Source organism: Poecilia reticulata, chromosome 2 (assembly GCF_904066995.2).
Source record: "Poecilia reticulata chromosome 2, P_reticulata-male-v2, whole genome shotgun sequence".
In the NCBI taxonomy this organism is placed as follows: Eukaryota; Metazoa; Chordata; class Actinopteri; order Cyprinodontiformes; family Poeciliidae; genus Poecilia; species Poecilia reticulata.
Window position 1 is genome coordinate 16,382,948 of NC_088831.1, and position 27,772 is coordinate 16,410,719.

A 27,772-nucleotide genomic window follows, 5' to 3' on the forward strand; every position below is an offset into this window, starting at 1 on the left:
ACCTCAACTGGCTCCTCTCGACCTGGAGAAGCTGCACCTCTCTGAGCCCCTCCAGCTGATTCCTTTACAGTCTTGGATCAATGGTTATACCAGTTTCCTGTACTCATGGCTCGACAAGTTGAAGTTTTTTGTCTGGCAATATTACATTGTCAGTAACGTCTGGCTTGTCTACGCCAACATTGGTGTTAGGTTTCATTGTTAAATCTTAATTTAATGTTGGTCTTAAGATGATGACGAATGCCGATCGTTTTGCATTTGTTGTTTCTAACTGTGTTAAAACAAAGCAGTTTGGAGAACCTGTCTGTCACCAACGATGGAGGTGTTCAATAAACCCCTCATGGAGTCCATGTCCGTAGCAACATAGCAACAAAGGCGGGGCCTCAGCTTCCAGAGTGCAGTGTCAGAGCAACAGCGGGATGTCTTAAAGGAAGTTTCAGTTGCTCTTCTTTTAATTTGCAGACGATGGATGCATCTGAACTCTGCTTTCCAGAAGCATTCAACTCTTCCTGTAAAAAGAAAGTGACTCTTCACTCAGTAAACACCTTGATTTACTTTGGATTGTCCTTCATGTCTCTGGTTACCACTGCTCTTAACCTTTTGGTCATCATCTCCATTTCACATTTCAGGTAGTTCTACACTGTGGGTTATCAGGCTGCTTTCTGTAATGGGCAGTATGGTGAAAACATTGCAATAATAATAATAATAATAATGATGAATTTGTTGATGTTGTTCTTCCAGGAAGCTCCATACCCCCACCAACTTCTTACTGCTCTCTCTGGCCGTCTCAGATTTTCTTGTGGGCCTTTTCATGTTTTTTCAGATCATGGTTATAAACGGCTGCTGGTTTCTTGGTGACCTCCTGTGCGTTCTCTACTATGTATTCAGTGGAGTTTTAACCTCTGCATCAGTAGGCACCATGGTGCTCATTTCGCTCGACCGTTATTTGGCCATCTGTGATCCTCTGCGCTATTCTACCAAGGTTACCACAAAAAGAGTTCAAATTTGTGTTTCTCTGTGCTGGATCTGTTCTGTGGTCTACATCCTGGTTCTGTTACGGGATAATTTTCAACAACCAGGAAAATTTAATTCATGCTCTGGAGAGTGTGTGGTTGAAATTGGCTTCGTTGAAAATGTTGCAGATCTTATTTTGACCTTTATTATTTCCATTACTGTTTTAGTGGTGCTATATGTAAGAGTGTTTGTGGTTGCTCTGTCTCAGGTCCAGGCCATGCGCTCGCATATTGTTGCTGTTAAACAAAAACATCCCAGAATGACAAATGTGAAGAAGTCTGAGCTAAAGGCAGCTGGTATTCTCGGGGTTGTTGTAGTCACATTTGTTTTCTGTATCTGCCCATATTACTGTGTCACACTAATTGGTAAAAGTTCATTATTGAACACTTCTACCATGACCTTTCTTCTATGTTTGTTTTATTTTAATTCCTGTCTGAACCCTCTGATTTATGCCTTCTTTTATCCCTGGTTTAGAAAAGCTATGAGAATTATATTTACACTTGAAGTGCTAAGGTCCGGCTCTTCTGATGCCAACATACTTTGATAACATGAGGAGCAGCCTGACTGAGTTATTCTTGGTCACCATATGTAATTTTGCACATAATTAAGTAAATGACAAACATATAACAGATTAGTGCAAATAATTTATCATAAACCTTCTCTTTTTTTTTTTTTTTTACAACTGAATTTAAATTCCACACAGTGAATCTGTGTTAATGGTAAATAAGTAGAAAGTATTCTTACTGCATTTTAGAAGACCATCATAATAAGGTAATTTATAGCATTTTATAGATGTAGATAAGTTCAAAGAGGTAATAAAGCCAAAGGCTGCAGGTTGTTCTGCTTATCTCCACCCCAGACTGAAAGACACCAATCCTGGGTTTGAGGCCTGGTCGCCCCTTTGCTGTAACAGCAGCTGGACCTGGGAGCATAGGGTGTGGATGAGGAGTGTGTGTGTGTGTGTGTGTGTGTGTGTGTGTGTGTGTGCGTGTGTGTGCGTGTGTGCGTGTGTGTGTGTGTGTATGACGTCCATTTTTGTATGTCTGTGTCTCCCAACATTCACTATTGAATATTCATATACAGAAACATTGCATACTTAAGAATGGACACGCACACATGTGCGTGTCCATTTGTGTTTACAAAATGCGCCTTTAAGTTTGGGCTGAGATGTTCATCAGCCATGTTTGTGTTGACCTGTAATTATTTTGAATTTTCCACTGACACAAAAAGACATTTATATTTGAGCATTTCTTAATAAAGAAATGAATAACTGATGGAGTGGTCTAAGTTTATCATGACTGTACAATGGAAACATTTGTACTTTCTGAACTGATGATTTTAATGTAAAGTCTGAGACTCAGTGGGGTTGTGATCAAGTGAGATCCTATATGTTTTATTTTTGGAGTATTTGAAATCATTAACAAATTGTCTCATAGTAGAGAAAAAAAACAAACAAGTTTTCTCCCCATGGAAGATTAAAGATGTGTCGGCTTTATGTAAGTTTTATTAAAAATACGTTGTTGTTTTTTTTAAGTATTTGTTAAAGCTGTCACCATGTCGTGATAGTATGAGACAAATAATCTGTGAAAAGAAAAATCTCCTCCACTTCCTGCATTAGCTAAAAAGAGGAAATGCATCGCTCTTGACCAAAAACAACCAATCAGAGCCAGAGGAAGGTTTTGGCGCTGTCAATCAAACTCATGTGCTTGCTGAACAGTGTGTTTATAGCAGAGAAACTACTTACCATTATAGGAAAACCGTTTCTTCCCTGTCATCGGTGGCTATGCTAAGTAGCCTTTGCATTCATGACAGACAAGTTTATGGAGGATGATTGACATCGCTAAGACCCTCCTCCTGGCTTTGATTGGTTGTTTCCAGTTAGCACTAGGAGAAGACAAAAGGGCTCAATATTTTGACATACTGTAATGACGTAGTGACAGTTTAAACAAATGCATAAAAAAATGGCAGCTCTTGTTAAATAAGTTGCCAATTTTGATTGGCAACTTATTTTTATTTATTTGTGTGTGTGTTATGTTGGTTTGTCCTGCTGCATTAGCCTCAACTGTGCTGATTGTGGTGAATGTAGACATGTATTTTGGGTAAAATGCCAATAAAAATACAGGAAAACTAAGTTTTAATTGGGCAAAGGAATCAGACAGTTGCTTTATTTAAATTATTTAAGGTGGGCATTCACTGCTGTTTGTTTGGCCCATATCATTTTCAGCTGATTTTTCAGTCATGCAGCAATCGGATCAAGTCTTAAATGTGTTTAGTGCCTCCTGTAGCATACAGGAGCAACGAGAACCGATTAACACTTCATGACCAGCTCCTGGTCAGTAATCGTGCGGTTGCACAAAAATGAAACCTGTTTGGTATTCTGGTCACACTAACGCAGAACCATGAGTCCAATTTACTTGTGGGGCTCTCACACACAAGTCACTTAGTGGAATGCCTCTCAAGAATATTTAACTTGATTTATTGTAGTTATACAACAAGCAATATAATATATTGATATCTAAATATTAGAATTTATTGACTTGATACCCTAAAAGCCACACAAAGTTTTTTTTCCAAGCATTTCTGTTTGTGTATTTATTTTCAAGGTTCACTCATATTTTTCACATTAGCATACTTCAATATGTTTGTGAACATAGCATGCAGTTAACAATAATCTTCACTTTGACTGTAGTGAAGTTGAAGTTGTATTTTCTCTGTGCAGAATGGCCAAGGAAGCTGGTTTGTTCTTGTTGAGCATCATCTCCTGGGGCAAACGAATCCACACTTCAGGCTTTTCTTCTTTGTAGTTCCAGATCAAAGGCTACTTGTCATCAACAGATGGACAGTTTTAGAAAATGATTTATGAGCTTTGAAATATTGAACCCTGCAATGTAGTTGAGCAGTCTGAGCCTGGACTGAAAACAACTGGTTATTGTGCAGTTTGTGGCAACTGTTAGTGTCACAAACACAGTTCCCAAAGAAACACTATAAAAGTATTTAAAATAAAAACGATTGCAAGAGTAATACATCTAAATTATTATCGGCATAGTGTTTTCTTACTGGTAATCTCGGCCACATTAGATAAAAATCTAAAAGTTTTTACATTAGAATAACAAATGCTTCCACTAAAATTTCAGCCACATCAATATACATGTATTGTTTTTATTATTACTGTATTATTTTCCTGGCAAATGGTGTCATTTTATAGCACAATCAAGAAACTATATATATATATATATATATATATATATATATATATATATATATTTACTTTCAGCTCAAAGTATATTGGCATCACAGGATCCAGGTTTCAGTATTTGAAGTGAAATAATATATTTTATAGAGTTCCTAAACCAGGGGTAGAAAAAGGCATAGATGAGAGGGTTTAGACAAGAATTAAAATAAAACAGGCATATTACAAATGCAGAAGACAACGTATTTAGTAGGGTGTCTTGTCCTACAAGTGTAACACAGAAATATGGACACAGGCACATCAGAAACGCAACAACGACAACTCCGAGAATCTTGGCTGCTTTCATCTCTGAGTCCTTAACAATTATTTTCCTTGAGTGTTGATGTGTGACGGCTGCAACATGGGAGCGCATGGCCTGAACCTGAGCTGCAGCCACCAGGAACACTCGCACATACAGGACTACAATGACAGTAATGGGAATAATGAAGGTTACAAAAAGATCTGCAACTTGTTCAGTAAAGCCAACGTTTATCACACACTCTCCAAAGCACGAATTAAACCTTCCAGGCTCTTTAAAATTCATCCTTAGTACTATGGTGACATAACTGAGAGAAGAGATCCAACACAATGAAATACACACACGGGCTCTTTTTGGAGTGACTTTTAGAGAATAGTGTAGAGGGTCACATATTGCCACATAGCGGTCAATTGATACGAGCACCATGTTTCCTACTGAGGCAGAGGTAACAACTACATCTAAAATATAGTATAAAACACACATTGAGTCATTTAGATACCAGCATCCATCTATGAGCATGAGCTGAAATAGAATTAGGAATCCCACAGAGAAGTCAGACACAGCCAGAGAGAGGAGGACCAGGTTGGTGGAGGTGTGAAGCTGCCTGAGGAGGAAGAACATATCACTCGTGCAGTTACTTCAAATTAAATGCAAGAGTGAAACTTTAAATGCACTTCAGAGTATCATGAAAACAGGTGGAAAATTGATCATGTGCATTGCTAAACATTTTTGCGACATGCATGCTGTGAGGCCAAATTTGCGTACGGCTGTACTGCAGTCACCATGACAAACTAGTTTACCTGAAGTGAGAAATGGAGATGATGACCAGCAGGTTGAGAGACACAGTGGTCACAGAAATAAAGCATAGCATAAAGGAAATCAACACTTTTTCAAACTGAGAACGGTTTAGTTTTCTGCAGGACAAGTTGGTAAATTGTGGAAAGCAAAGCTCATCTTCCTCCATCGTGGAAGGAACTGTTCTTCTGTGTCATAAAGACTATTTATCTGTGGCAAGTCTTTCTTGTGTTTGTTGCTATGTTGCTATGCACATCAGGTCTCAAAGGTGTTCTGATTAAACCTGTGATGTTTACTGGATTGCATTTGAACTTTTATTCAGTTTAAATTCACTTTATCAATACATTTTCAATTCCAAACATATATTGTTGCAAGGCAATTTACAAAAACGTCATCACCTAAACCAACCGTTTGGGAATGCTCCCCCTTTTCCTATAATGTGAAGTATTTAGAGAAAAAAAATATATTTCAAATGAACTTTTAAAAATTAAAACGCAAACTTGAATTGAAGCATTAGTAAACATTTCCTCTTCTGCTAATCTTCATTTCAATCTCAAGCTTGAAGTATAAAAAATCCTTTTTAGTCTTTTTAGATGTAATGTTTAGTCAACACAGCGCAGCATGAAAGTCCATCAGAAAAGTCGTATCAATTGGGAGAATCGACTTCTTTTACAAGTATAAGTACTTAACACTGGTACTGACAAATACCAGCATCACTAACTGGAACACAGTGCACCAAATAATAAAATATTATTCATCAAAGTCTTGAGCTCATTTGTTTAAAGGAATTTAAAATTCCTTGAATCATTCCAGCCCCATTTCCAACCCGACTGCTCTGCAGGTTTTAGACGAGTCAAGCTTGACAAAAACCTGGTAAAGAGCCAGTTATTTGATTCAGGTGCGTTGTGGCAGTCTGACAGTCTGATGCATGGTGGCCCAATGGCACAACAACTGGGAAAAACACAGCGGGGATTCGAACCGGCAACCCAGAGTTCTGTCACCACTGACCCCAACATACCGGAGATAAAGGATCTGCAAACATGGAAAATTACAAAAATGTAGATACACAGAGTTTCTTTAAATCAAAGCTAAAAATGAATTTGGTTTAAACTGATTTTATTAAAACAGCATCTGGTGTAGAACCAAAGCCACTAATGGCAGTGCAATGTGATGAAACATGGGTCCAAAATGTGAAGCTGGAGAATATCTGTGTTGGAATGAAACATCCTGATAAAACAGAGGAAACAAAAAACATTTAATGTGTCAGTGTTGCTATGCTGGCATGGTTTTGGATCCAGACTAGAGGATAAGGCACTGAGAAAAAGATATTTCATTATGGAGTTAACTGTTCAACAAAACCTTTCAATCCTTCATTTATACAATTTCTTAAGGAATAATATAAATAATAAAGAGTAACATGTAAAGTTGCTGGTTTTCTTGCCTCATTTTGAATGCAGCTGCATCCAGATCTGTGTGGTTTGACGAAAGCTTTCCATTAAATTAGGTTGGACTTTCATATATATTATAATAGACATTTATATGTTTGTTTATTAATAAGTTCACAAACAGTTTAGTCAAGTTTATCAGAACCAAAAACATTGTCCACAACATCAGACATTAGTAATTAATAGAAATGTCAGTAAATCAGAAAGGCTTTAAATAATTAGACTTTTAAAAATATATATATTTTAAAAAAATGTTATGGCATGCTTTAATTTGCATACATTAGAAAAAAACAAAAAAAAAAACAAAGGAGGAGTGGCTTGAAGTCCTGGTTAAAACATGAGTATTTGAGCCAAAGCTCTCAGAGCTTCGCTGGTGTTTCTTTTCTCGCGATGGAAGAAGAGGAACTCTGCTTTCCAAAACTCCTCAACTCTTCCTGCAAAAAGCTAAAGCATTCTCACTCTGAAACTTTGCTCATTTCCTTTCTATTGTGCTTCATTTCTCTCATCACTGTAACCCTGAATCTGCTGGTTATCATATCCATCTCTCATTTCAGGTGACATTTGACTTTACCAGTTTAAATGTAGAAAACTGTGAAAGGGAAAAGAAAAGCCTTATTTATATTAAAACAAATAAGAGCATAATGAGTTCACATAGGAAAATCAAATATTGGGGACTGTGTGTAATATTTAACGCTTTAGAGTTTGCTGTGGTTTTGGCTGACTTATTGTGGGATCAACAGCTTTTACAATGATCTTGGCTAAAGTAACAGGTTTTCTCTACTTTCCCAGGCAGCTCCACAATCCCACCAACTTCATTCTTCTGTCTCTGGCTGCCTCAGATGTCTGTGTGGGGCTTCTTCTTTTGTTTCAGATGATGACCGCGGATGGCTGCTGGTATTTTGGGGACTTTGTGTGTATTCTTTATTATGTTTTGGACATAATTATCAGCTCTATGTCAGTAGGAAACATGGTGCTCATATCAGTTGACCGCTATGTAGCTATTTGTGATCCTCTCCATTATCGCACCAAAATCACCCAGAAACGAGTCCAGGTGTGCGTTTCCCTGTTCTGGATCAGTTGTCTGCTCTATGCCATCGTGTTGTTGAGGAACAATTTGAAGCCAGGCAGATTTAACTCCTGCTCAGGGGAGTGTGTGATTCTTGTTGGTTTAAATGAACAGATTGTGGATCTTATTTTTATCCTCATCATCCCTGTCGCTGTCATCGTGGTTCTGTACGTGAGAGTGTTTGTGGTGGTTGTGACTCAGGTTCAGGCCATGAGGTCTCCTGCTCCAGCTGCCACACACCAGCGATCTGACAGAGTCATGATTCACAAATCAGAGATAAAAGCAGCTGTGACTCTAGGCGTCGTTGTGGTTGTGTTTCTGGTGTGCCTGTGCCCATATTACTGTGTTGTACTTATTAATCGCGATGCTATCCTCAATACTGTATCCACTGCCTTTGTCTTGTGTCTGTTTTATTTTAATTCCTGCCTTAACCCTCTGATTTATGCATTTTTCTATTCCTGGCTCAGAAAAGCTATTAGAGCTATTGTTACGCTTCAGATCTTACAGTCTGGATCGTCTGATGCCAGCCTGCTGTGAAGACACACAAAGGAATGGCTAAATCATCTATGTGGAGCAATAAATGCTTCAAAACTGAAGTCAGACTCTGACCTGTGGCCGATATGTGTCTACATGTGTGTGTACGTGTGTGTGTCTGTCATTTCATTGTTCTTTTTAGACCAGTTGTTTGTTCTCCTGACTCCCTGCTGGAGAAACGCTGCTTCCATCTGCAGTAGTTGGAGGCGGCTGTAAAGACCGTTTGGGATAAAAGTCTGTTCCCAAGAGATCCTGGGGCGATGACTGGAGTCTACAGGTGTGTGAGGGACACACTGACCAGAAATGTTCACAAGTCATTTCTTTTTCTAGTCAAGTCCTGGTCAGGATTCCAAACCTGCCCCTCTTTGTCTTGACCTAAATCATTGAGTTAACATTTCAAAATTTTCTTTCACTCTATCAATTTTAATAAATGATTTTGTTAGTCATTTAACATTTAATTTACCATAAAAAAACTACTTAAATATACTTTGTTATTTTGAAAATTGATCAAGTGCAGAATTTACCTCATCACACCTGAGCTTTGTTTTTTATTTAGAATAGTCTCATTTTAAGTTCACATTTAAAGCATAAATTACAACATGAAGAAGGTGACATGGTGGATGTCGCTAAGCAACATATGAAATGTTTGTACAAATTGGCTGCATGATGTTTTGGTCACCTGTTTGAGGATGTGCCCTCCTTTTATTGGGATTAAAGTTCTGAACATGGTGCATGTTCAAATCATCAAGTATCATTTTTTTTTTTTTTGTGAAATATAACAATATTTTGGAGTGCTTCTGCTGCAACACCATGTTGGATGTTTTCTAAAGCAAAATACAGAGGTCAGCAAGCAGTTACATCAAGTTACTGGAACCGATAAGCTGCCACTAAGCAAGCAGATTAACGATTCCATGGAATTTAACTACTGAGAGCCGCTTCTCTACAAGATGTGGTTCTCAGCTTCAATCTGTACTAAAACACAGAAAAAAGTCACTAGATTTATGATTTGTTTTTTGATAAAAAAAATAAATAAAAAAAACAGCAACTGTGGGCGATATTAATGAAAGAGCAACTTGAGCAAATGTGTAAACATTTTCTGAACCAAAATGAAGGATCTGGAATAAAGTCAAACTATTAACAATAACCTGTGTGAATGGATGCTTGCATATTAAATGTAGATCTTGTGTTAAGCAAATTTCTGCAGTTAATGTAACAAGAAAAGTGCTATAAGTACACAAAAATACAGACAAAGGCACAGCAGAAACACAGTTATAACAACCCCAAGAGTCCTGGCGGCTTTTATTTCAGATTTCTTCGGTTTTCCTGAATGCTGATGTGTGACGACTGCAACATGAGAGCGCATGGCCCGAATCTGAGACACAGCCACCACAAAGACTGTAACATACAGAATTATGATGGCAGTAACAGGAAGAAGAAAAGCAAATAGGAGATCAACAATAAATCCTGTGAGGCCTATCTCAAATGTACACTCAGTTAGAAAAATCCCTTGCTGCCCCTGGTGGAGTGGAGTTCAGATGCTACAGTCAGGAAGGTGTGCCACAGAGTTCAACAGGTTATATAAGCTGGAGTTTGGTCTGAAAGTCATCAGAGATGGAAGGAGCTGAATTCTGCTTCCCAGAGCTCCTCAACACCTCCTGCAGTAAAGCAAAGCATTCACCCTCTGACCTGCTGCTTCTCTCCATTATTCTCGCTTTTATTTCTTTTCTCACAATGATTCTGAACTTGCTGGTCATCATCGCTATCATGCACTTCAGGTAAACATTTGTTTGAATGCAAAACTAAACAATGTATTAACAAAGCAGTACGGTGCAGAAGAAAGATACAGTGATTATATTTTATAATGAATTACGTAATGCTAACAGTTAGTGTTCAAGTAAGAAAATAATCTATGTGTTTGTGTTTTAAATCTTTCCAGGCAGCTTCGCACCTCCACAAATATCCTAATTGTGTCTCTGGCTTTCTCAGATTTCATCATGGGTTTCCTTCTGTTCTTTCTGGTTATCATGATAGACGGCTGCTGGTACCTTGGCAACATCATGTGTGTTTTGTACATCGTCTTGGGTTTTATTGTTGCATCTTCTTCAGTCGGAAACATGGTCCTCATTTCAATTGACCGCTACGTAGCCATCTGTGATCCTTTACATTATCCCACTAAGGTCACTCTAAAAAGAACCCAAGTGTCTGTTTCTGTGTGTTGGACTTGTTCTCTTGTTTATTCCACTGTGATTTTAAAGGAGGATCTGCAACAACCAGGCAGATTTAATTCCTGTGTTGGAGAGTGTACATTTGATGTCGGCCTCTCTGGACTGATTGTTGATCTTGTTTCAGTTTTTCTTCTTCCTGTTACTGCCATCATAGTTCTGTATGTTACAGTCTTTGTGGTGGCTGTGTCTCAGATTCGGGCCATGCGCTCTCATGTTGCAGTCGTCACACATCAGCGTTCAGGAAAACCGAAGAAATCTGAAATAAAAGCCGCCAGGACTCTTGGGGTTGTTATAACTGTGTTTCTGCTGTGCCTTTGTCCGTATTTTTGTGTCTCATTTTTGATCGAAGACAGCTTATTTAATAGTTTATCAGGTATCTACATTATATCATTGTACTACTTGAATTCCTGTCTAAACCCTCTGATCTATGCATTGTTCTACCCCTGGTTTAGAAAATCTGTCAAAATTATTGTAACACTGGAAATTTTCAAATCTGGCTCCTCAAATGCAAACTTACTGTAAAGCTAAATCATGAATAGTACACTGTAACACTACAATTCCTGGTTTTGATGCATTACTACCTTAATCTTCACTGTTTTTGAAGATTTTATGCAATAGACAACCACATAGTGCTGACATGTGAAGTGGAAGGGAAAGAGTCATGGTTTTGGGGTTTGATCAGATTTGTGTTTTTCTGGTCTTGCTCTGAATACGATGCAGTAAATCCAAACATGATTGTGTGGTTATTGTTTGCCATGGAAACAATTTGAGACAAAAATAACTTGAAATAATTATTGATCTTGATTTCCTTTTTTGCAGTGTTTTCATAAAGAATAAAACATGTTTCATCATGGTTTCTGCACAGCATTAAAAAAAGCCTTTAAAGACATCAAAAGTGCAGCATGTAATTGTTTTAAAAATATTTTTTTTACGTATTTGTTGAAACTGTTGTTGTCGTAATAGATAATCTGCTCATCCTCCCCTCTTGCTCTCTGCTGCTGCTAGAGATTTTTTCTGTCTGCAGGTCCTGTTGTGATTGCTAAAGCTAGTTAGCACAGCCACAGATGAGGGCAGATCAATGGTTGTCCTATAATGGTAAGTTGTTTCTCCGCCATTAGCACATTTGTTAACGCAGTGTTCATGAGGATGAGTGACAGCGTTAGGCCCCGCCTCCCGCCTCTGATTGTTCATTTTTGGTTGAGTGCACAACATTTCTTCAGACTAGTTCAGGGAGGAGCTGGAGGACATTGATCTTTTCACAGATTATCTGTCTCATACTGTCACAACATGGTGACAGTTTTAACAAATATGTAAAAAACAGTTTTTTCACAGAAGTCAAATACTGCAGCTTTAAATTGATTTTGTTAAATCTAAGTCCATAAATGGTCTTAAAAAGCAAGAAATCTGAATCTCATATTTAAACCAAGAATGTTATTAGTTTTCAAGAAAAATAGGATGAGTTAAGAGGCTCTATGAATTATTGCTGGTAATGTACTGTATGTTAACATGAAGACCATGGCACAGTGTTTGCATGAAGTTACCTCTGCAGAGCATCAGACTCACAAGAGTATTCACATGACAGTATGTACTGGAAATCCTGCCAGCATCAACAAATACTGTTGCCAATAGTAGCTACTGGCTGTTGTAAAAGTCGCTAGATTACATCATTGCCTAATTTGCAGAATTTGATCTGGACAGTAGAGGAAAGGAAGACAAAAGTGATGAAAAATACTTGGAACAATTTAAACTCCTAGCAAACTTTAGGAAGTAATTTAGTCACGCTAACTTAATAATGTAAATAATTTGCCTGAATCAACACTACATAAATCTGTTTTATAAAATATCAAATTTAACTAATAGACAGTTATCAGCTCCCTGCTGGAGAGCAAAAAGCTGCTTGCCGATGATGACTACTATTTATTTTAGCTGTCATAAAGCACTAAATCTTAAATATAGGCTTGATAAAATTAATGCTTTGCTACTAATTGTCAACATTATGACAACTAGATAACATGGTCAAGAAAAAGTTTGACAGCTAACATCTTGCTTGCAAATAAAGGCTCATAGAGATTTGGTGAAAATGGTTCAGCATTGCAAGGACATGCACTTTAGAAACACTTTATCCAAATCACTTAGAGTTTATTCCATTTTCAAAACCCAAACAGAGTTTAAAAAATTTCTAAATATGGATAAATGCCTGTGGCCAAACTCTTGAGCTGAATACAACAGTGATCAACAGCATAAATGTTATGTTATAGGGTTTTTGAATTTGAGTTTATGTGTGTATGACCAAAACCGCAATGATTACCACCAAACGGATTTTTCATCTGGAAACAATAATCATTTTGTTGGTAAGAAAGTATATCTAGCATTAATATTTCTGGTGCGTTGTGCTCCGTAGAACAGAAACATCAAAGCATTTAAGAGACATGCAGTCTGGAATGCTGCAGGGCAGGAATGTGGTGGACAGACTTACTGTCTGTGATTCAGTTCAAGTGTGGTCAAATCATTTAAGCACAACATCAAGAAAGCTTACAATCATAACAAACATGTCAGACAAACATGCACTACCTTCATTTTCACAACAAGGCAGTTCACAGGCTCTCTCTGCGTCTGTGTGTGTGCGTGCGTGTGTATCAAGTTACTTATCTGTACTTTTGTGTTATTTTACATTTTATATGCATTCGATTTATACATCTGTCATCAGATTGATGGCCCCCAACTAAACCTTTAATATGATAGTAATGGACTCAGATGTACTGCAGGGTTTGAACATTTATGTGCATGTGTTAGTTCAAGTTGTGTTCACTTTAGAACGCCAGTTCTGTGTTTAGATGTTTACATATTCTACACTCATATGCATACATCTCATTATTTGTATACATCTCTTTTGTTTTTTCCAAGATGGAGAAATGTTATGACATTTAAAAGCAAAAGGCATTTAATAGTTTAAAATACACACTACTTTAATTTTGGACAAAGACAACCTGAGTGTCATGATTAGCGGTAGTTGTGGTGGTGAGGTAGACGAGGTGGACCCAGGTTGAAGTGAGAGAAATTATGATTTAATGATGAAATGACAAGATACACAATTCCAGACACAGACACAGGTGGGGTCAATTACACCAGAGCGTAATCAAGGGGAAACAAGATACAGCTGAAGACAATCAAGGGGTATGCAGGACAACACAGAGACTCAACTGAACACAGAAACCTAAATTAACACACAAAAAAAACCAAGTCCTCACAGAGTCAATACAAAAAAGAGATTCATCAAGTTCAAAACAAAATATTACGTAGGAAAAACCTTGTTAAACATTTCTTGAACAGAGCCCCTCTGACTACATGAAGTAGGCTAAAGGAGAAACTTGCTCACCCGAGAGGTCTCGGTGTCAGCCAGGACATCTAGAACGGTGCAGGCCTCGCTTCCCTCAGTCAGTTTTTATCATCAACAATAAGAAAGAGACGGGTTTCAAGGCCAAAACTATGACTGTCCAAAATTCTCCAAAAGGCCTGCATTACATTTGCCTTGTCTTGAAATCTTGAAGACGTCTGGAATAATATTCTCTAAACTACTGAAGGAGTGGAACCTTTTAGGAATGTGTCCAGTTACATCACATAAAGAAAAAATGACAGAATTGCAGTAAAATAAAAATGATAACCGTCAAACCTGGTGGTGGAGTAGGAGCCGGTTTTCTGCTTCAGAAACTAAACATCATGCCAGACTTGTTCAAAATGTTTTGACTGGTGTTCTGGATCATTGTCCTGTTGGACCAACTAGTCTTAAAGGGATCCAGTTGTATCAATAGATATTATTTAAGATTTTTCATTTTTCAGATGTCAAGAGAATACAGTAAAAACTGCTGGCCGTTTGGTTTTTATAAAATTAAATTAAATGTTGTCACATGGACATTGCCATGCTGCAATGCCATGTGACAATATGGCATTGCAGGTCGTATTGCAGGTCCAATTGCACTAACTCCGTCCAGTGGCTCTGTCCAGCCAAAAGAACAAGTAACAATATGAAGCCTCTTCAATTTGAACCGCAGCACATTGAAATCAATGGAATTGTAGAAATTACAACAGGTAATGAAGATGAGGAGGACCAAACAGAGGAAGAGGACAGAGTTGGTCGAAAAAGCTGGTGTTTGTGCTGCTGCCACCTTCAGCTTTGCAACTGAAACAATGACTGACATGTACCTGTGGTCAGACTGTGTGACCCGGTAAGGAGTTCATGGTCTAGTCTTCAGTCCAGTGTCAGGCCCATAGTTTCACATTCAGTGCCAGTGGCAGTAGCAATAGTTTGTTATCATTTAAAAGAACTTCAAGTGTTGCTTGTCTCTGATGTTTCTCCGAGAGTCTTTCACTCGCTAGTCAGTGGTGGGGTTTAGGCGCTTTGTGGATAAAACTGATCGGCACAGCTTTTGGTTTCAGGTTGCGAGTAAAACAACCACTTGTTAGGTCCTTCATTAGTTTTGTTTGTAGAAATGACTCAAAGTCTTCTGGAAAGAAATGTTGAGAGAAAAAATGTGGGTCCTTCAGAAGTTGTGCTCACCTGTTTTCCACTGTGCTCTTGTTTGTTTCTATTTCATGTGAGACATGTTACAGACTCACCTCACTATTTCTTTTTTTATTACAGCCAACTATGACTGTAAATTACATTACAGTTCTGTTTCCATCAATGACAGTCAAAGAAATATAATTCATACTCTATTTCTGTATTCCTTTTTTACAGACACAATCAGCTTTCTTATAAAATAAAAATTAATTATTATAATTATAAATTAATATCCACACAGCAAATCCAGGATAGATTATTTAGAGGTAAAGGAAAAGAGGTCCTGCAATGACTGTGATGGTTAAAATATACAGAGAAAAAAAAAGAAATTCAAGTTTGAGGACTCACTTAAGAAATTATGTTGAAAATGTATGGTCAAATTGTGGTTGGTTTGAGTTGAATGATTCATAAATTAATCATACGCTGAATTTGGAATATCAAAACAAGGGAATGCAGATGTCAATGAACAGTGGGGAAAATGCATCGACAGATCAGGACATGTCCAGGTTGTAAGTCTGTAACCTCACTGCTCTACATGATGTTGGCCTGAGAGGATCCGGCCTTCAGTATCTGCAGGGTGAAAATTAGTTTAATAGTTTTCCTAAACCAGGGAAAGAATAAGACATAGATCAATGGGTTTAAACAGGAGTTAAGATAAAACAGAAAAAAAGCAAAGGATGAAGCACTAAACTGGGTCTCTCCACCGGTAACTGAGAGGAAAAAGTATGGACATATGCATATCAGAAATGCAGCTGCAACAACCCCAAGCGTCCTGGCTGATTTGAGTTCAGATCTCTTAACGTTACCTCTGACTGAACCCTGGAGGGAGACGGCTGCAACACGGGCGCGCATGACCCGAGCCTGAGACACGGCCACCACAAACACTCTCACGTACAGGATGATGATGATGGTGACGGGACCGATGAAGAAAAACAAGACGTCTATTATTCCAGCAGCTTTATCAAATCCAGCCACGCAGTCCCCAACACATGAATTAAACCTGCCTGGCTGTCCCAGATTTTCTTTGAAAACTATAAAGACACAGACGGCAGAAAACATCCAGCACAACGAAACGCACACACACACTCTTTTCTGTGTGACTGTGGTGGGATACTGGAAAGGGTTACAGACAGCTACATAGCAGTCCACTGATATGAGCACCATGTTCTCTACTGATGCAGATGTAATAACATAATCAACGATGTAATACAGAACACACATGAAGTCGCCAAGATACCAGCAGCCGTCAATGAGAAGGATCTGAAAGACTATGAGGAAACCCACCAAGAAATCTGAGACAGCCAAGGAGAGGAGGAGGATGTTGGTGGGCGTGTGGAGCTGCCTGGAGGAGAACAACAACATCAGTATTCAAAGAAGAAATATTATTCAGCAAAGAGAAACTTATCTAAAGAGCAACCACCTCTCGCGACTTTCTATACTGTTCAAACATCTAATTACTTGAAGTGGGAGATAGAGATGATGACCAGCAGGTTAAGGGTCACAGTGAGCCAAGACACACAGGATAGTAAGCAGTACATGAGCGCTGAGGTTGAATGAGGAAGCGTGATCTTCCTGCAGGAGGAATTGAGGAGTTGTGGGAAGCAGAGTTCAGCCTCCTCGAGGCGCCGCATGATCACAGACAGGAGGAAAGCTCTGCCAAGCTTCTGGCTGACGCTCTGACTTTATCATCCTGTGAAGTGCCGGTGTGGATGGAGGGTGAGCCTGCTGAGCCAGACCCCTGGGGTCTCATCACCACACACAGACAGGACAGTTCTCCAGCAGATGGCTCCAGTGCTGCTGTTACTGGGAGCTGACCTAGTCTTGATGTTGTTCATTTTAAAAAATGAGTTCACAGTAAGTGAGTTCACCTCTGGAAGGATTTGTTTCACCCCATTTGTTTAACCGGTAGAAACGTCTCACTGCATCAGGACTTTGAAGACGTTCGTTTACAACTGGAGCTGACATGTTTGTGACTGTGTACATTCAGTCACTCATAAAGTGATTAAAAATATATATTGAACACATCAATGTTTTTTTTATTTTATTTAAATTTTCCAAATGAGGCAACTAGCAAAAACCTACATAATTCACACATACAAAGAAAGTGAAACAAATTAGTTAAAGCTCACACAGGGTCCATTCCACCGCTCCTGGGACCGCGGGAGGGTGAAGAAACTTAGCATCTGGTCTGATTCAAATAGTAAACTACTCCCTCTTAATCTCCCCCTGTGAGTTTTCGGCATCACCTGTCACAATGAACTATAAATCAATTAATCGCATGATAAGTTAAAAGAAACTCAATAATTTTCATTTGCTTCATTTATCGTTTTTCTCTCTTTTTACCAAAAGCTGAATGATAAAAGTCTTCAGTCTGGTGTTTTTGTCTCAACTATGCGTTTTGAAAGATAATTTTGTTTACAGAGACTTTATAATTCATTTTATTTGTTGTTTCTGTTGTGTTTTGAACACAGCCCATTCAGATGACTGCAATTCAGCAAAATCCTGTAAATCAGCCATCATTTGACATCATGTCTGCTGAAGCAAGAGAATGCCTAAAACATGCAGGGCAGTGTGCCTGGAGGACCAGGGCTGAAAAACTCTGATCCAGCTGAACTCATTACTCACCACTGACTCCTTCCTTTGTGCTCCATTACACCCACCATCATCTCCCTGTTCATTCCCAGTTTTGCCTTCTATTTCTTATATTAAAAGGCACAATGGCTATGGGGGAATTTTTATGCCATAGTCCAAGAGCACATTTTCAGTCTGAGAGCAGGATTACAGGTGCTTTGTTCTCAAAATTTAATACTTTTGCTTACATTTTCATTTTGAAAGCAATATTTCATATATTTCTTCTCAAAACTTGTAATGATTGTACTCAAATTTCTCCTCGCGCTCAGACTTGGTCTCTGCCTTAGTCCTTGTGGTGTTGGTCGCAGGTTCGATTCCCAGCCTGCCGACATTTGCCCTCTCTCATTATCCTCCTTCCTGTCAAACTACTTTCAAATGTAGGCCACTAATGCCAACAAAACCTTAAAAAAAAGATGCAGAAAGTGGATTGTGAATGAAACTTCCCCTTTAATAGTTTACAGAGGATCATAATAACAAACCTCTCATTCTACTATTAGAAACCCTAGAACTGCCATTACACCATCAGTCTGTTGAGAACACATTTAATCAAATCTATTCTATGTGACATAATAGAACAGATTTGATATATGTGCTAAAAGCTTTGTTTATTAAAGCGTTTAACACAAAATGAAGCACTACTATCAGGCACAAGAATGTCTTTATGCTCTGTGATATCAAGGAAATTAAAAATGGAACAGATTCTGTTTGATAAAGATCCACTAGAATAACATTTTCTCTGAGGGTTCATGTACTTAGAAAAAGAAAATCACAATCAACTGTCAGTACAAGATTGAGGGTGTGAGGTCGGGATTGGATATGTCTGTTTGTGTTCTGACAAAAAATAAATAAATAAATAAATCAGCTGTTTCACAAAGCCAAATGTTTACTTCCAAGCTTTTAACTTTCTGAAAAATTCTGTTTAATTTTTAATTCCTCTTATCAATCTTCCCTGAGATCTTGTCCTATCACCTCTGTAATGGTGTCTTGCGAGACTACAGTCTGAAAAAGACAATATTAAATGCTACGAAATAAGGAAATCAGAATTGTTTGCTTAATTGACATTTGATAACCCCTCCCATTGGGCAAAGACCAAATATTCAGGTCCAGCCTCCATGTCACTGCAGAACCAGAGACACTTAAATTAGTTTCTGATAGAAAGCTGGCAGAGTTGAGCGGCTCCTCATCTCCCTTTGTATTTTTGGAAAATGCAAACTGTTGAAGAAGATGAACTGTGCTATCCACACCTCAACTCATCCTGCAGGAAGGCCACGCGTCCTCCCTCTCTGTCCATGCTTATTTATATAGCACTATCCTTGATTGCTCTTCTTACTGTGATTTTAAACTTACTGGTCATCATTTCTGTCTGCCACTTTAAGTAATAAAAAAAACAGAATTATATAAATATTAACATGTAATGGACTTCTCTTTAAATTTCAGAAATTACTATATGTGGTGTTTTCTCATTTCTGCAGGAGGCTCCACAGCCCCACCAACATCCTGCTGCTCTCTCTGGCTGTCTCAGACTGCCTGGTGGGATTCCTCATTTCATTCCAGATAGAGCTGATAGATGGCTGCTGGTATCTTGGGGACATCATGTGTGCCATTTACTTTGTTTCAGACTATGCAATTACATCCGCCTCAGTGGGAACCATGGTGCTTATTTCTGTTGACCGTTACGTGGCCATCTGTTACCCCCTGCATTACCCCAGTAAAGTCACATCAGAGAGAGCAAAAATTTGTGCTGTCATTTGTTGGATTTCTTCTGTTCTGTTTCACAGCTTCCTGCTGAGAAGTAACCTGCAAAAACCAGGCAGGTACAACTCCTGCTCTGGAGAGTGTGTAGTTAGTGTTGATTATGTTGGAGAGATCCTTGACCTTCTGCTGTCCTTCGTTGGTCCTGTCGCTGCCACCCTCATTCTGTATGTCAGAGTGTTTGTAGTGGTTGTGTCTCAGGCTCGAGCCATGCAGTCTCGCGTTGCAGCGGTCTCTGTGAGCGTCACAGCTAAGAAATCTGAAATCAAGGCAGCTGTTATCCTTGGGGTTGTCGTAGTTGTGTTTCTGATGTGCACCTGCCCATATTACTGTGTCACACTCATGGCTGAGGACGCTGGGGTCAGTGCTTCATCCGTGGCTTTCCTCTTGTTTTATTTTAATTCCACCCTGAACCCTTTGATCTACGCCCTGTTTTATCCCTGGTTTAGGAAATCAGTTAAACTCATTCTTACGCTGCAGATCCTGAAAACTGGTTCCTCTAACACTAATGTGGTTTGAAGCACAATGAGATACAGATTTAAATGTACAAAGATGCAGGTACAGAGGAACTCTTTCTGATATTTACACTTCATACTGAAGGTCCAATAAAATAATGAGTTTAATAAAAGTGTGTGCTTCCACCGTAGGAATACATCGAAGATTTTGTCTCTTACCAACTAACTGAACATAGATGAACCAATTTCAGAAAAATATGACCTGAACTCTATAAAAATAAAAGTCAATATCCAAATCCCAAAATATCCGCTCCCACAAAATCCGTCTTCACCAGATCGAGGTGTTACAAAATAAGTTGGAGATATAAAGAATACACTTATTCACAAACTTGTACAAGTGTGATACAAGGTCACTGGTAAAGCAGATGTGATTAAATGCAGTTTTGAACTGAAATATTGATGAATCTGTCTTCTCATGTAAGCAGCAGCTTTTTAGGGAAAATTTGAGGTGTGTGTGATGTGATAAATGCTGAAAGAGTGTTAAGGTTCTTTTCAGTACAGATCAGATTCGCCAGCTGACAAAAACTCCACACATGGCATGTTGGTTGAATGTAGTGCTGACTGACTGTACAGTTTTATGCACAAATATGCCTGCAAGTGTTCATCCACCGGACAGGTCTGTTAATAAACTGTCAACATAGTTAAAGTGTCCATTATGGCTACTTTTAGTTAACCACGCTGTAAATGTTACGATTACAGATTGTTTTGTACTTTATTAGCAGTTAACAAAATCATTTGTGAAATGTAAAAAAGAAAAAATGTTAAAAAATAGAAAAACATTGTGCTGTTTAGCAAGAGTTTTATATCCTCATGTGGGTTAGTGCTGTATCACTTTGCACTCTATAAAACTGGTCTTATAAGACATGGTTTCTTGGTGATTTCTTTTTTTTTCCAGTTTGTTTGCTAAGCTTTTCTCTAGTTTGCTTCCACAGATTCATCTTTAAAGATGTCAGATGCAAAAACTGATCGACTGCTCTTATACCAAAGAAGTTGACACCTGAATTATGGAGGTGGAGGATGAATTATGCCTTTGGCAAAACTCATATCTACTTGTGAATATTTTAAACGTACACCTGGAGCGCCTAACCAGTTGATCACGATCGACCGGCTGATATCAGGAAGTCGATCTCTACACCACCTCCTCTCGTTTGATGCACTATCAAAATATTCATTAATATCCAAAACACTTAAAAAGACCCTTAAAAAGAACTTAAAAGAAACTCAAATTAGCTTTTGTACAACTCTATTAAACAAAATCCACGGTTCAGCATACAGGAGTGTAGTTTTTCTCTTTCTTTTCATAATAATCCCAGGTCATGAACTTCCAACTCCCATCATGCATTGCGACATTCTTAAAGAGGTATTATCATGACAGAAATTTATGAAATAAAAAATTTATGAAATAAAAAAATTAAATAGTTTGTCTTTCAAACTCTGTCGCTGCTTGAAGAAACTGTGCAAAGTCAAAGACGGGAGGCCTGCCGTCTCTTCAACTTCTTCAAATGTCATCTTGTCCTCTGCCTGGCCAGCTTCACTACATTTTGTCATTAACTTTCAATGCGTTTGACATCCATTGTCATGATCTCATGGGCCTTTGGGACTGCGATCTTCCTGTTATGAAGAAACTAACAAGTTCTAGCCATGGCTTCTACTTGTTTTGAGTCGAGCAGATTTATCAGGCTACGGTTGAAGAGGTGCTGCAGAATCACACAGAGCTGCTCTGTACAGGCTTCAGGACTCAGATTAGTCTGAGCTTTCTGCCCTGGACTGGATTCTCTTCGGTAGATTTTTTAATGGGTGAACCCACTTTCAAATGTAGGCCACTAGTGCCAACAAAACCTTAAATTTAAAAAAAGATGCGGAAAGAGGATTTTGAATTAAACTTCCCCTTTAATTTAGTTATCAAGTTACAGAGGAACTTAATAACTTAATAACAAACCTCTCATTCTAGAAACCCTAGAATTGCCATTACACCATCAGTCTGTTGAGAACACGTGTAATCAAATCTATTCTATGTGACATAATAGAACAGATTTGATATATGTGCTAAAAGCTTTGTTTATTAAAGCGTTTAACACAAAATGAAGCACTACTATAAGGCACAAGAATGTCTTTATGCTCTGTGATATCAAGGAAATTAAAAATGGAACAGATTCTGTTTGATAAAGATCCACTAAAATAACATTTTCTCTGAGGGCTCATGTACTTAGAAAAGAAAATCACAATCAACTGTCAGTACAAGATTGAGGGTGTGAGGTCGGGATTGGATATGTCTGTTTGTGTTCTGACAAAAAATAAATAAATAAATAAATAAATAAATTAGCTGTTTCACAAAGCCAAATGTTTACTTCCAAGCTTTTAACTTTCTGAAAAATTCTGTTTAATTTTTAATTCCTCTTATCAATCTTCCCTGAGATCTTGTCCTTTCACCTCTGTAATGGAGTCTTGCGAGACTACAGTCTGAAAAAGACAATATTAAATGCTACGAAATAAGGAAATCAGAATTGTTTGCTTAATTGACATTTGATAACCCCTCCCATTGGGCAAAGACCAAATATTCAGGTCCAGCCTCCATGTCACTGCAGAACCAGAGACACTTAAATTAGTTTCTGATAGAAAGCTGGCAGAGTTGAGCGGCTCCTCATCTCCCTTTGTATTTTTGGAAAATGCAAACTGTTGAAGAAGATGAACTGTGCTATCCACACCTCAACTCATCCTGCAGGAAGGCCACGCGTCCTCCCTCTCTGTCCATGCTTATTTATATTGCGCTATTCTTGATCGCTCTTCTTACTGTGATTTTAAACTTACTGGTCATCATTTCTGTCTGCCACTTTAAGTAATTAAAAAAAACAGAATTATATAAATATTAACATGTAATGGACTTCTCTTTAAATGTCAGAAATTACTATATGTGTTGTTTTCTCATTTCTGCAGGAGGCTCCACAGCCCCACCAACATCCTGCTGCTCTCTCTGGCTGTCTCAGACTGCCTGGTGGGATTCCTCATTTCATTCCAGATAGAGCTGATAGATGGCTGCTGGTATCTTGGGGACATCATGTGTGCCGTCTACTTTGTTTTGGATTATGTTATCACTACTGCCTCAATAGGAACCATGGTGCTCATATCCATTGACCGTTACGTGGCCATCTGTTACCCCCTGCATTACCCCAGTAAAGTCACATCAGAGAGAGCAAAATTTGTGCTGTCATTTGTTGGATTTCTTCTGTTCTGTTTCAAAGTTTCCTGCTGAGAAGTAACCTGCAAAAACCAGGCAGGTACAACTCCTGCTCTGGAGAGTGTGTAGTTGGTGTTGATTATGTTGGAGAGATCCTTGACCTTCTGCTGTCCTTCGTTGGTCCTGTCGCTGCCACCCTCATTCTGTATGTCAGAGTGTTTGTAGTGGTTGTGTCTCAGGCTCGAGCCATGCAGTCTCGCGTTGCAGCGGTCTCTGTGAGCATCACAGCTAAGAAATCTGAAATCAAGGCAGCTGTTATCCTTGGGGTTGTCGTAGTTGTGTTTCTGATGTGCATCTGCCCATATTTCTGTGTCACATTGATGGCTGAGGACGCTGGGGTCAGTGCTTCATCCGTGGCTATCCTCCTGTTTTATTTTAATTCCACCCTGAACCCTTTGATCTACGCCCTGTTTTATCCCTGGTTTAGGAAATCAGTTAAACTCATTCTTACGCTGCAGATCCTGAAACTGGTTCCTCTAACACTAATGTGGTTTGAAGCACAATGAGATACAGATTTAAATGTACAAAGATGCAGGTACAGAGGAACTCTTTCTGATATTTACACTTCATACTGAAGGTCCAATAAAATAATGAGTTTAATAAAAGTGTGTGCTTCCACCGTAGGAATACATCGAAGATTTTGTCTCTTACCAACTAACTGAACATAGATGAACCAATTTCAGAAAATATGACCTGAACTCTATAAAATAAAAGTCAATATCCAAATCCCAAATATCCGCTCCCACAAAGTCCGTCTTCACCAGATCGAGGTGTTACAAAATAAGTTGGAGATATAAAGAATACACTTATTCACAAACTTGTACAAGTGTGATACAAGGTCACTGGTAAAGCAGATGTGATTAAATGCAGTTTTGAACTGAAATATTGATGAATCTGTCTTCTCATGTAAGCAGCAGCTTTTTAGGGAAAATTTGAGGTGTGTGTGATGTGATAAATGCTGAAAGAGTGTTAAGGTTCTTTTCAGTACAGATCAGATTCGCCAGCTGACAAAAACTCCACACATGGCATGTTGGTTGAATGTAGTGCTGACTGACTGTACAGTTTTATGCACAAATATGCCTGCAAGTGTTCATCCACCGGACAGGTCTGTTAATAAACTGTCAACATAGTTAAAGTGTCCATTATGGCTACTTTTAGTTAACCACGCTGTAAATGTTACGATTACAGATTGTTTTGTACTTTATTAGCAGTTAACAAAATCATTTGTGAAATGTAAAAAGAAAAAATGTTAAAAAATAGAAAAACATTGTGCTGTTTAGCAAGAGTTTTATATCCTCATGTGGGTTAGTGCTGTATCACTTTGCACTCTATAAAACTGGTCTTATAAGACATGGTTTCTTGGTGATTTCTTTTTTTTTCCAGTTTGTTTGCTAAGCTTTTCTCTAGTTTGCTTCCACAGATTCATCTTTAAAGATGTCAGATGCAAAAACTGATCGACTGCTCTTATACCAAAGAAGTTGACACCTGAATTATGGAGGTGGAGGATGAATTATGCCTTTGGCAAAACTCATATCTACTTGTGAATATTTTAAACGTACACCTGGAGCGCCTAACCAGTTGATCACGATCGACCGGCTGATATCAGGAAGTCGATCTCTACACCACCTCCTCTCGTTTGATGCACTATCAAAATATTCATTAATATCCAAAACACTTAAAAAGACCCTTAAAAAGAACTTAAAAGAAACTCAAATTAGCTTTTGCACAACTCTATTAAACAAATCCACGGTTCAGCATACAGGAGTGTAGTTTTTCTCTTTCTTTTCATAATAATCCCAGGTCATGAACTTCCAACTCCCATCATGCATTGCGACATTCTTAAAGAGGTATTATCATGACAGAAATTTATGAAATAAAAAATTTATGAAATAAAAAAATTAAATAGTTTGTCTTTCAAACTCTGTCGCTGCTTGAAGAAACTGTGCAAAGTCAAAGACGGGAGGCCTGCCGTCTCTTCAACTTCTTCAAATGTCATCTTGTCCTCTGCCTGGCCAGCTTCACTACATTTTGTCATTAACTTTCAATGCGTTTGACATCCATTGTCATGATCTCATGGGCCTTTGGGACTGCGATCTTCCTGTTATGAAGAAACTAACAAGTTCTAGCCATGGCTTCTACTTGTTTTGAGTCGAGCAGATTTATCAGGCTACGGTTGAAGAGGTGCTGCAGAATCACACAGAGCTGCTCTGTACAGGCTTCAGGACTCAGATTAGTCTGAGCTTTCTGCCCTGGACTGGATTCTCTTCGGTAGATTTTTTTAATGGGTGAACCCACTTTCAAATGTAGGCCACTAGAGCCAACAAAACCTTAAATTTAAAAAAAGATGCGGAAAGAGGATTTTGAATGAAACTTCGCCTTTAATTTAGTTATCAAGTTACAGAGGAACTTAATAACTTAAGAACAAACCTCTCATTCTAGAAACCCTAGAATTGCCATTACACCATCAGTCTGTTGAGAACACGTGTAATCAAATCTATTCTATGTGACATAATAGAACAGATTTGATATATGTGCTAAAAGCTTTGTTTATTAAAGCGTTTAACACAAAATGAAGCACTACTATAAGGCACAAGAATGTCTTTATGCTCTGTGATATCAAGGAAATTAAAAATGGAACAGATTCTGTTTGATAAAGATCCACTAAAATAACATTTTCTCTGAGGGCTCATGTACTTAGAAAAAGAAAATCACAATCAACTGTCAGTACAAGATTGAGGGTGTGAGGTCGGGATTGGATATGTCTGTTTGTGTTCTGACAAAAAATAAATAAAATAAATAAATAAATAAATTAGCTGTTTCACAAAGCCAAATGTTTTCTTCCAAGCTTTTAACTTTCTGAAAAATTCTGTTTAATTTTTAATTCCTCTTATCAATCTTCCCTGAGATCTTGTCCTTTCACCTCTTTAATGGAGTCTTGCGAGACTACAGTCTGAAAAAGACAATATTAAATGCTACGAAATAAGGAAATCAGAATTGTTTGCTTAATTGACATTTGATAACCCCTCCCATTGGGCAAAGACCAAATATTCAGGTCCAGCCTCCATGTCACTGCAGAACCAGAGACACTTAAATTAGTTTCTGATAGAAAGCTGGCAGAGTTGAGCGGCTCCTCATCTCCCTTTGTATTTTTGGAAAATGCAAACTGTTGAAGAAGATGAACTGTGCTATCCACACCTCAACTCATCCTGCAGGAAGGCCACGCGTCCTCCCTCTCTGTCCATGCTTATTTATATAGCACTATCCTTGATTGCTCTTCTTACTGTGATTTTAAACTTACTGGTCATCATTTCTGTCTGCCACTTTAAGTAATTAAAAAAAACAGAATTATATAAATATTAACATGTAATGGACTTCTCTTTAAATTTCAGAAATTACTATATGTGTTGTTTTCTCATTTCTGCAGGAGGCTCCACAGCCCCACCAACATCCTGCTGCTCTCTCTGGCTGTCTCAGACTGCCTGGTGGGATTCCTCATTTCATTCCAGATAGAGCTGATAGATGGCTGCTGGTATCTTGGGGACATCATGTGTGCCGTCTACTTTGTTTTGGATTATGTTATCACTACTGCCTCAATAGGAACCATGGTGCTCATATCCATTGACCGTTACGTGGCCATCTGTTACCCCCTGCATTACCCCAGTAAAGTCACATCAGAGAGAGCAAAAATTTGTGCTGTCATTTGTTGGATTTCTTCTGTTCTGTTTCAAAGTTTCCTGCTGAGAAGTAACCTGCAAAAACCAGGCAGGTACAACTCCTGCTCTGGAGAGTGTGTAGTTGGTGTTGATTATGTTGGAGAGATCCTTGACCTTCTGCTGTCCTTCGTTGGTCCTGTCGCTGCCACCCTCATTCTGTATGTCAGAGTGTTTGTAGTGGTTGTGTCTCAGGCTCGAGCCATGCAGTCTCGCGTTGCAGCGGTCTCTGTGAGCATCACAGCTAAGAAGTCTGAAATCAAGGCAGCTGTTATCCTTGGGGTTGTCGTAGTTGTGTTTCTGATGTGCATCTGCCCATATTTCTGTGTCACATTGATGGCTGAGGACGCTGGGGTCAGTGCTTCATCCGTGGCTATCCTCCTGTTTTATTTTAATTCCACCCTGAACCCTTTGATCTACGCCCTGTTTTATCCCTGGTTTAGGAAATCAGTTAAACTCATTCTTACGCTGCAGATCCTGAAAACTGGTTCCTCTAACACTAATGTGGTTTGAAGCACAATGAGATACAGATTTAAATGTACAAAGATGCAGGTACAGAGGAACTCTTTCTGATATTTACACTTCATACTGAAGGTCCAATAAAATAATGAGTTTAATAAAAGTGTGTGCTTCCACCGTAGGAATACATCGAAGATTTTGTCTCTTACCAACTAACTGAACATAGATGAACCAATTTCAGAAAAATATGACCTGAACTCTATAAAAATAAAAGTCAATATCCAAATCCCAAAATATCCGCTCCCACAAAATCCGTCTTCACCAGATCGAGGTGTTACAAAATAAGTT

General features: G+C 38.5%; 7 protein-coding genes and 1 pseudogene across 7 annotated transcripts; 6 read left to right on the plus strand and 2 right to left on the minus strand.

Moving 5' to 3' along the window:
* The first annotated feature begins 381 nt into the window (after window positions 1-381).
* On the plus strand, window positions 382-2,220 carry LOC103457058 (trace amine-associated receptor 13c-like). The gene is made up of 2 exons (XM_008396975.2): window positions 382-626; window positions 739-2,220. The coding sequence occupies exons 1-2, from the start codon at window positions 463-465 to the stop codon at window positions 1,553-1,555; spliced, it is 981 nt and encodes a 326-aa protein (XP_008395197.2). The 5' UTR covers window positions 382-462; the 3' UTR covers window positions 1,556-2,220.
* A 2,066-nt stretch (window positions 2,221-4,286) lies between these two features.
* On the minus strand, window positions 4,287-5,291 carry LOC103457052 (trace amine-associated receptor 8a-like). The gene has a single exon (XM_017308483.2). The coding sequence runs from the start codon at window positions 5,118-5,120 to the stop codon at window positions 4,287-4,289; it is 834 nt and encodes a 277-aa protein (XP_017163972.2). The 5' UTR covers window positions 5,121-5,291.
* Window positions 5,292-7,013: 1,722 nt separating this feature from the next.
* LOC103457044 (trace amine-associated receptor 8a-like) lies at window positions 7,014-8,592 on the plus strand. The gene is made up of 2 exons (XM_017308485.2): window positions 7,014-7,293; window positions 7,529-8,592. The coding sequence occupies exons 1-2, from the start codon at window positions 7,130-7,132 to the stop codon at window positions 8,340-8,342; spliced, it is 978 nt and encodes a 325-aa protein (XP_017163974.2). The 5' UTR covers window positions 7,014-7,129; the 3' UTR covers window positions 8,343-8,592.
* Window positions 8,593-9,780: 1,188 nt separating this feature from the next.
* LOC103457035 (trace amine-associated receptor 13c-like) lies at window positions 9,781-11,086 on the plus strand. Its single transcript, XM_008396944.3, has 2 exons — window positions 9,781-10,114; window positions 10,276-11,086. Exons 1-2 carry the CDS (start codon window positions 9,951-9,953, stop codon window positions 11,084-11,086), a joined length of 975 nt encoding a protein of 324 aa, XP_008395166.2. The 5' UTR covers window positions 9,781-9,950.
* Window positions 11,087-15,403: 4,317 nt separating this feature from the next.
* On the minus strand, window positions 15,404-16,812 carry LOC103457024 (trace amine-associated receptor 13c-like). The gene is made up of 2 exons (XM_008396934.2): window positions 16,581-16,812; window positions 15,404-16,464 (listed from the first exon to the last, which is right to left on the minus strand). The coding sequence occupies exons 1-2, from the start codon at window positions 16,751-16,753 to the stop codon at window positions 15,654-15,656; spliced, it is 984 nt and encodes a 327-aa protein (XP_008395156.1). The 5' UTR covers window positions 16,754-16,812; the 3' UTR covers window positions 15,404-15,653.
* Window positions 16,813-18,958: 2,146 nt separating this feature from the next.
* Window positions 18,959-20,586, plus strand: LOC103457018 (trace amine-associated receptor 13c-like). The gene is made up of 2 exons (XM_008396925.2): window positions 18,959-19,128; window positions 19,226-20,586. The coding sequence occupies exons 1-2, from the start codon at window positions 18,959-18,961 to the stop codon at window positions 20,022-20,024; spliced, it is 969 nt and encodes a 322-aa protein (XP_008395147.2). The 3' UTR covers window positions 20,025-20,586.
* Window positions 20,587-22,686: 2,100 nt separating this feature from the next.
* Window positions 22,687-23,761, plus strand: LOC145554432 (trace amine-associated receptor 13c-like; annotated as a pseudogene).
* A 2,650-nt stretch (window positions 23,762-26,411) lies between these two features.
* Window positions 26,412-27,696, plus strand: LOC103457008 (trace amine-associated receptor 13c-like). The gene is made up of 2 exons (XM_008396917.2): window positions 26,412-26,581; window positions 26,680-27,696. Exons 1-2 carry the CDS (start codon window positions 26,412-26,414, stop codon window positions 27,476-27,478), a joined length of 969 nt encoding a protein of 322 aa, XP_008395139.2. The 3' UTR covers window positions 27,479-27,696.
* The last annotated feature ends 76 nt before the right edge of the window (window positions 27,697-27,772 follow it).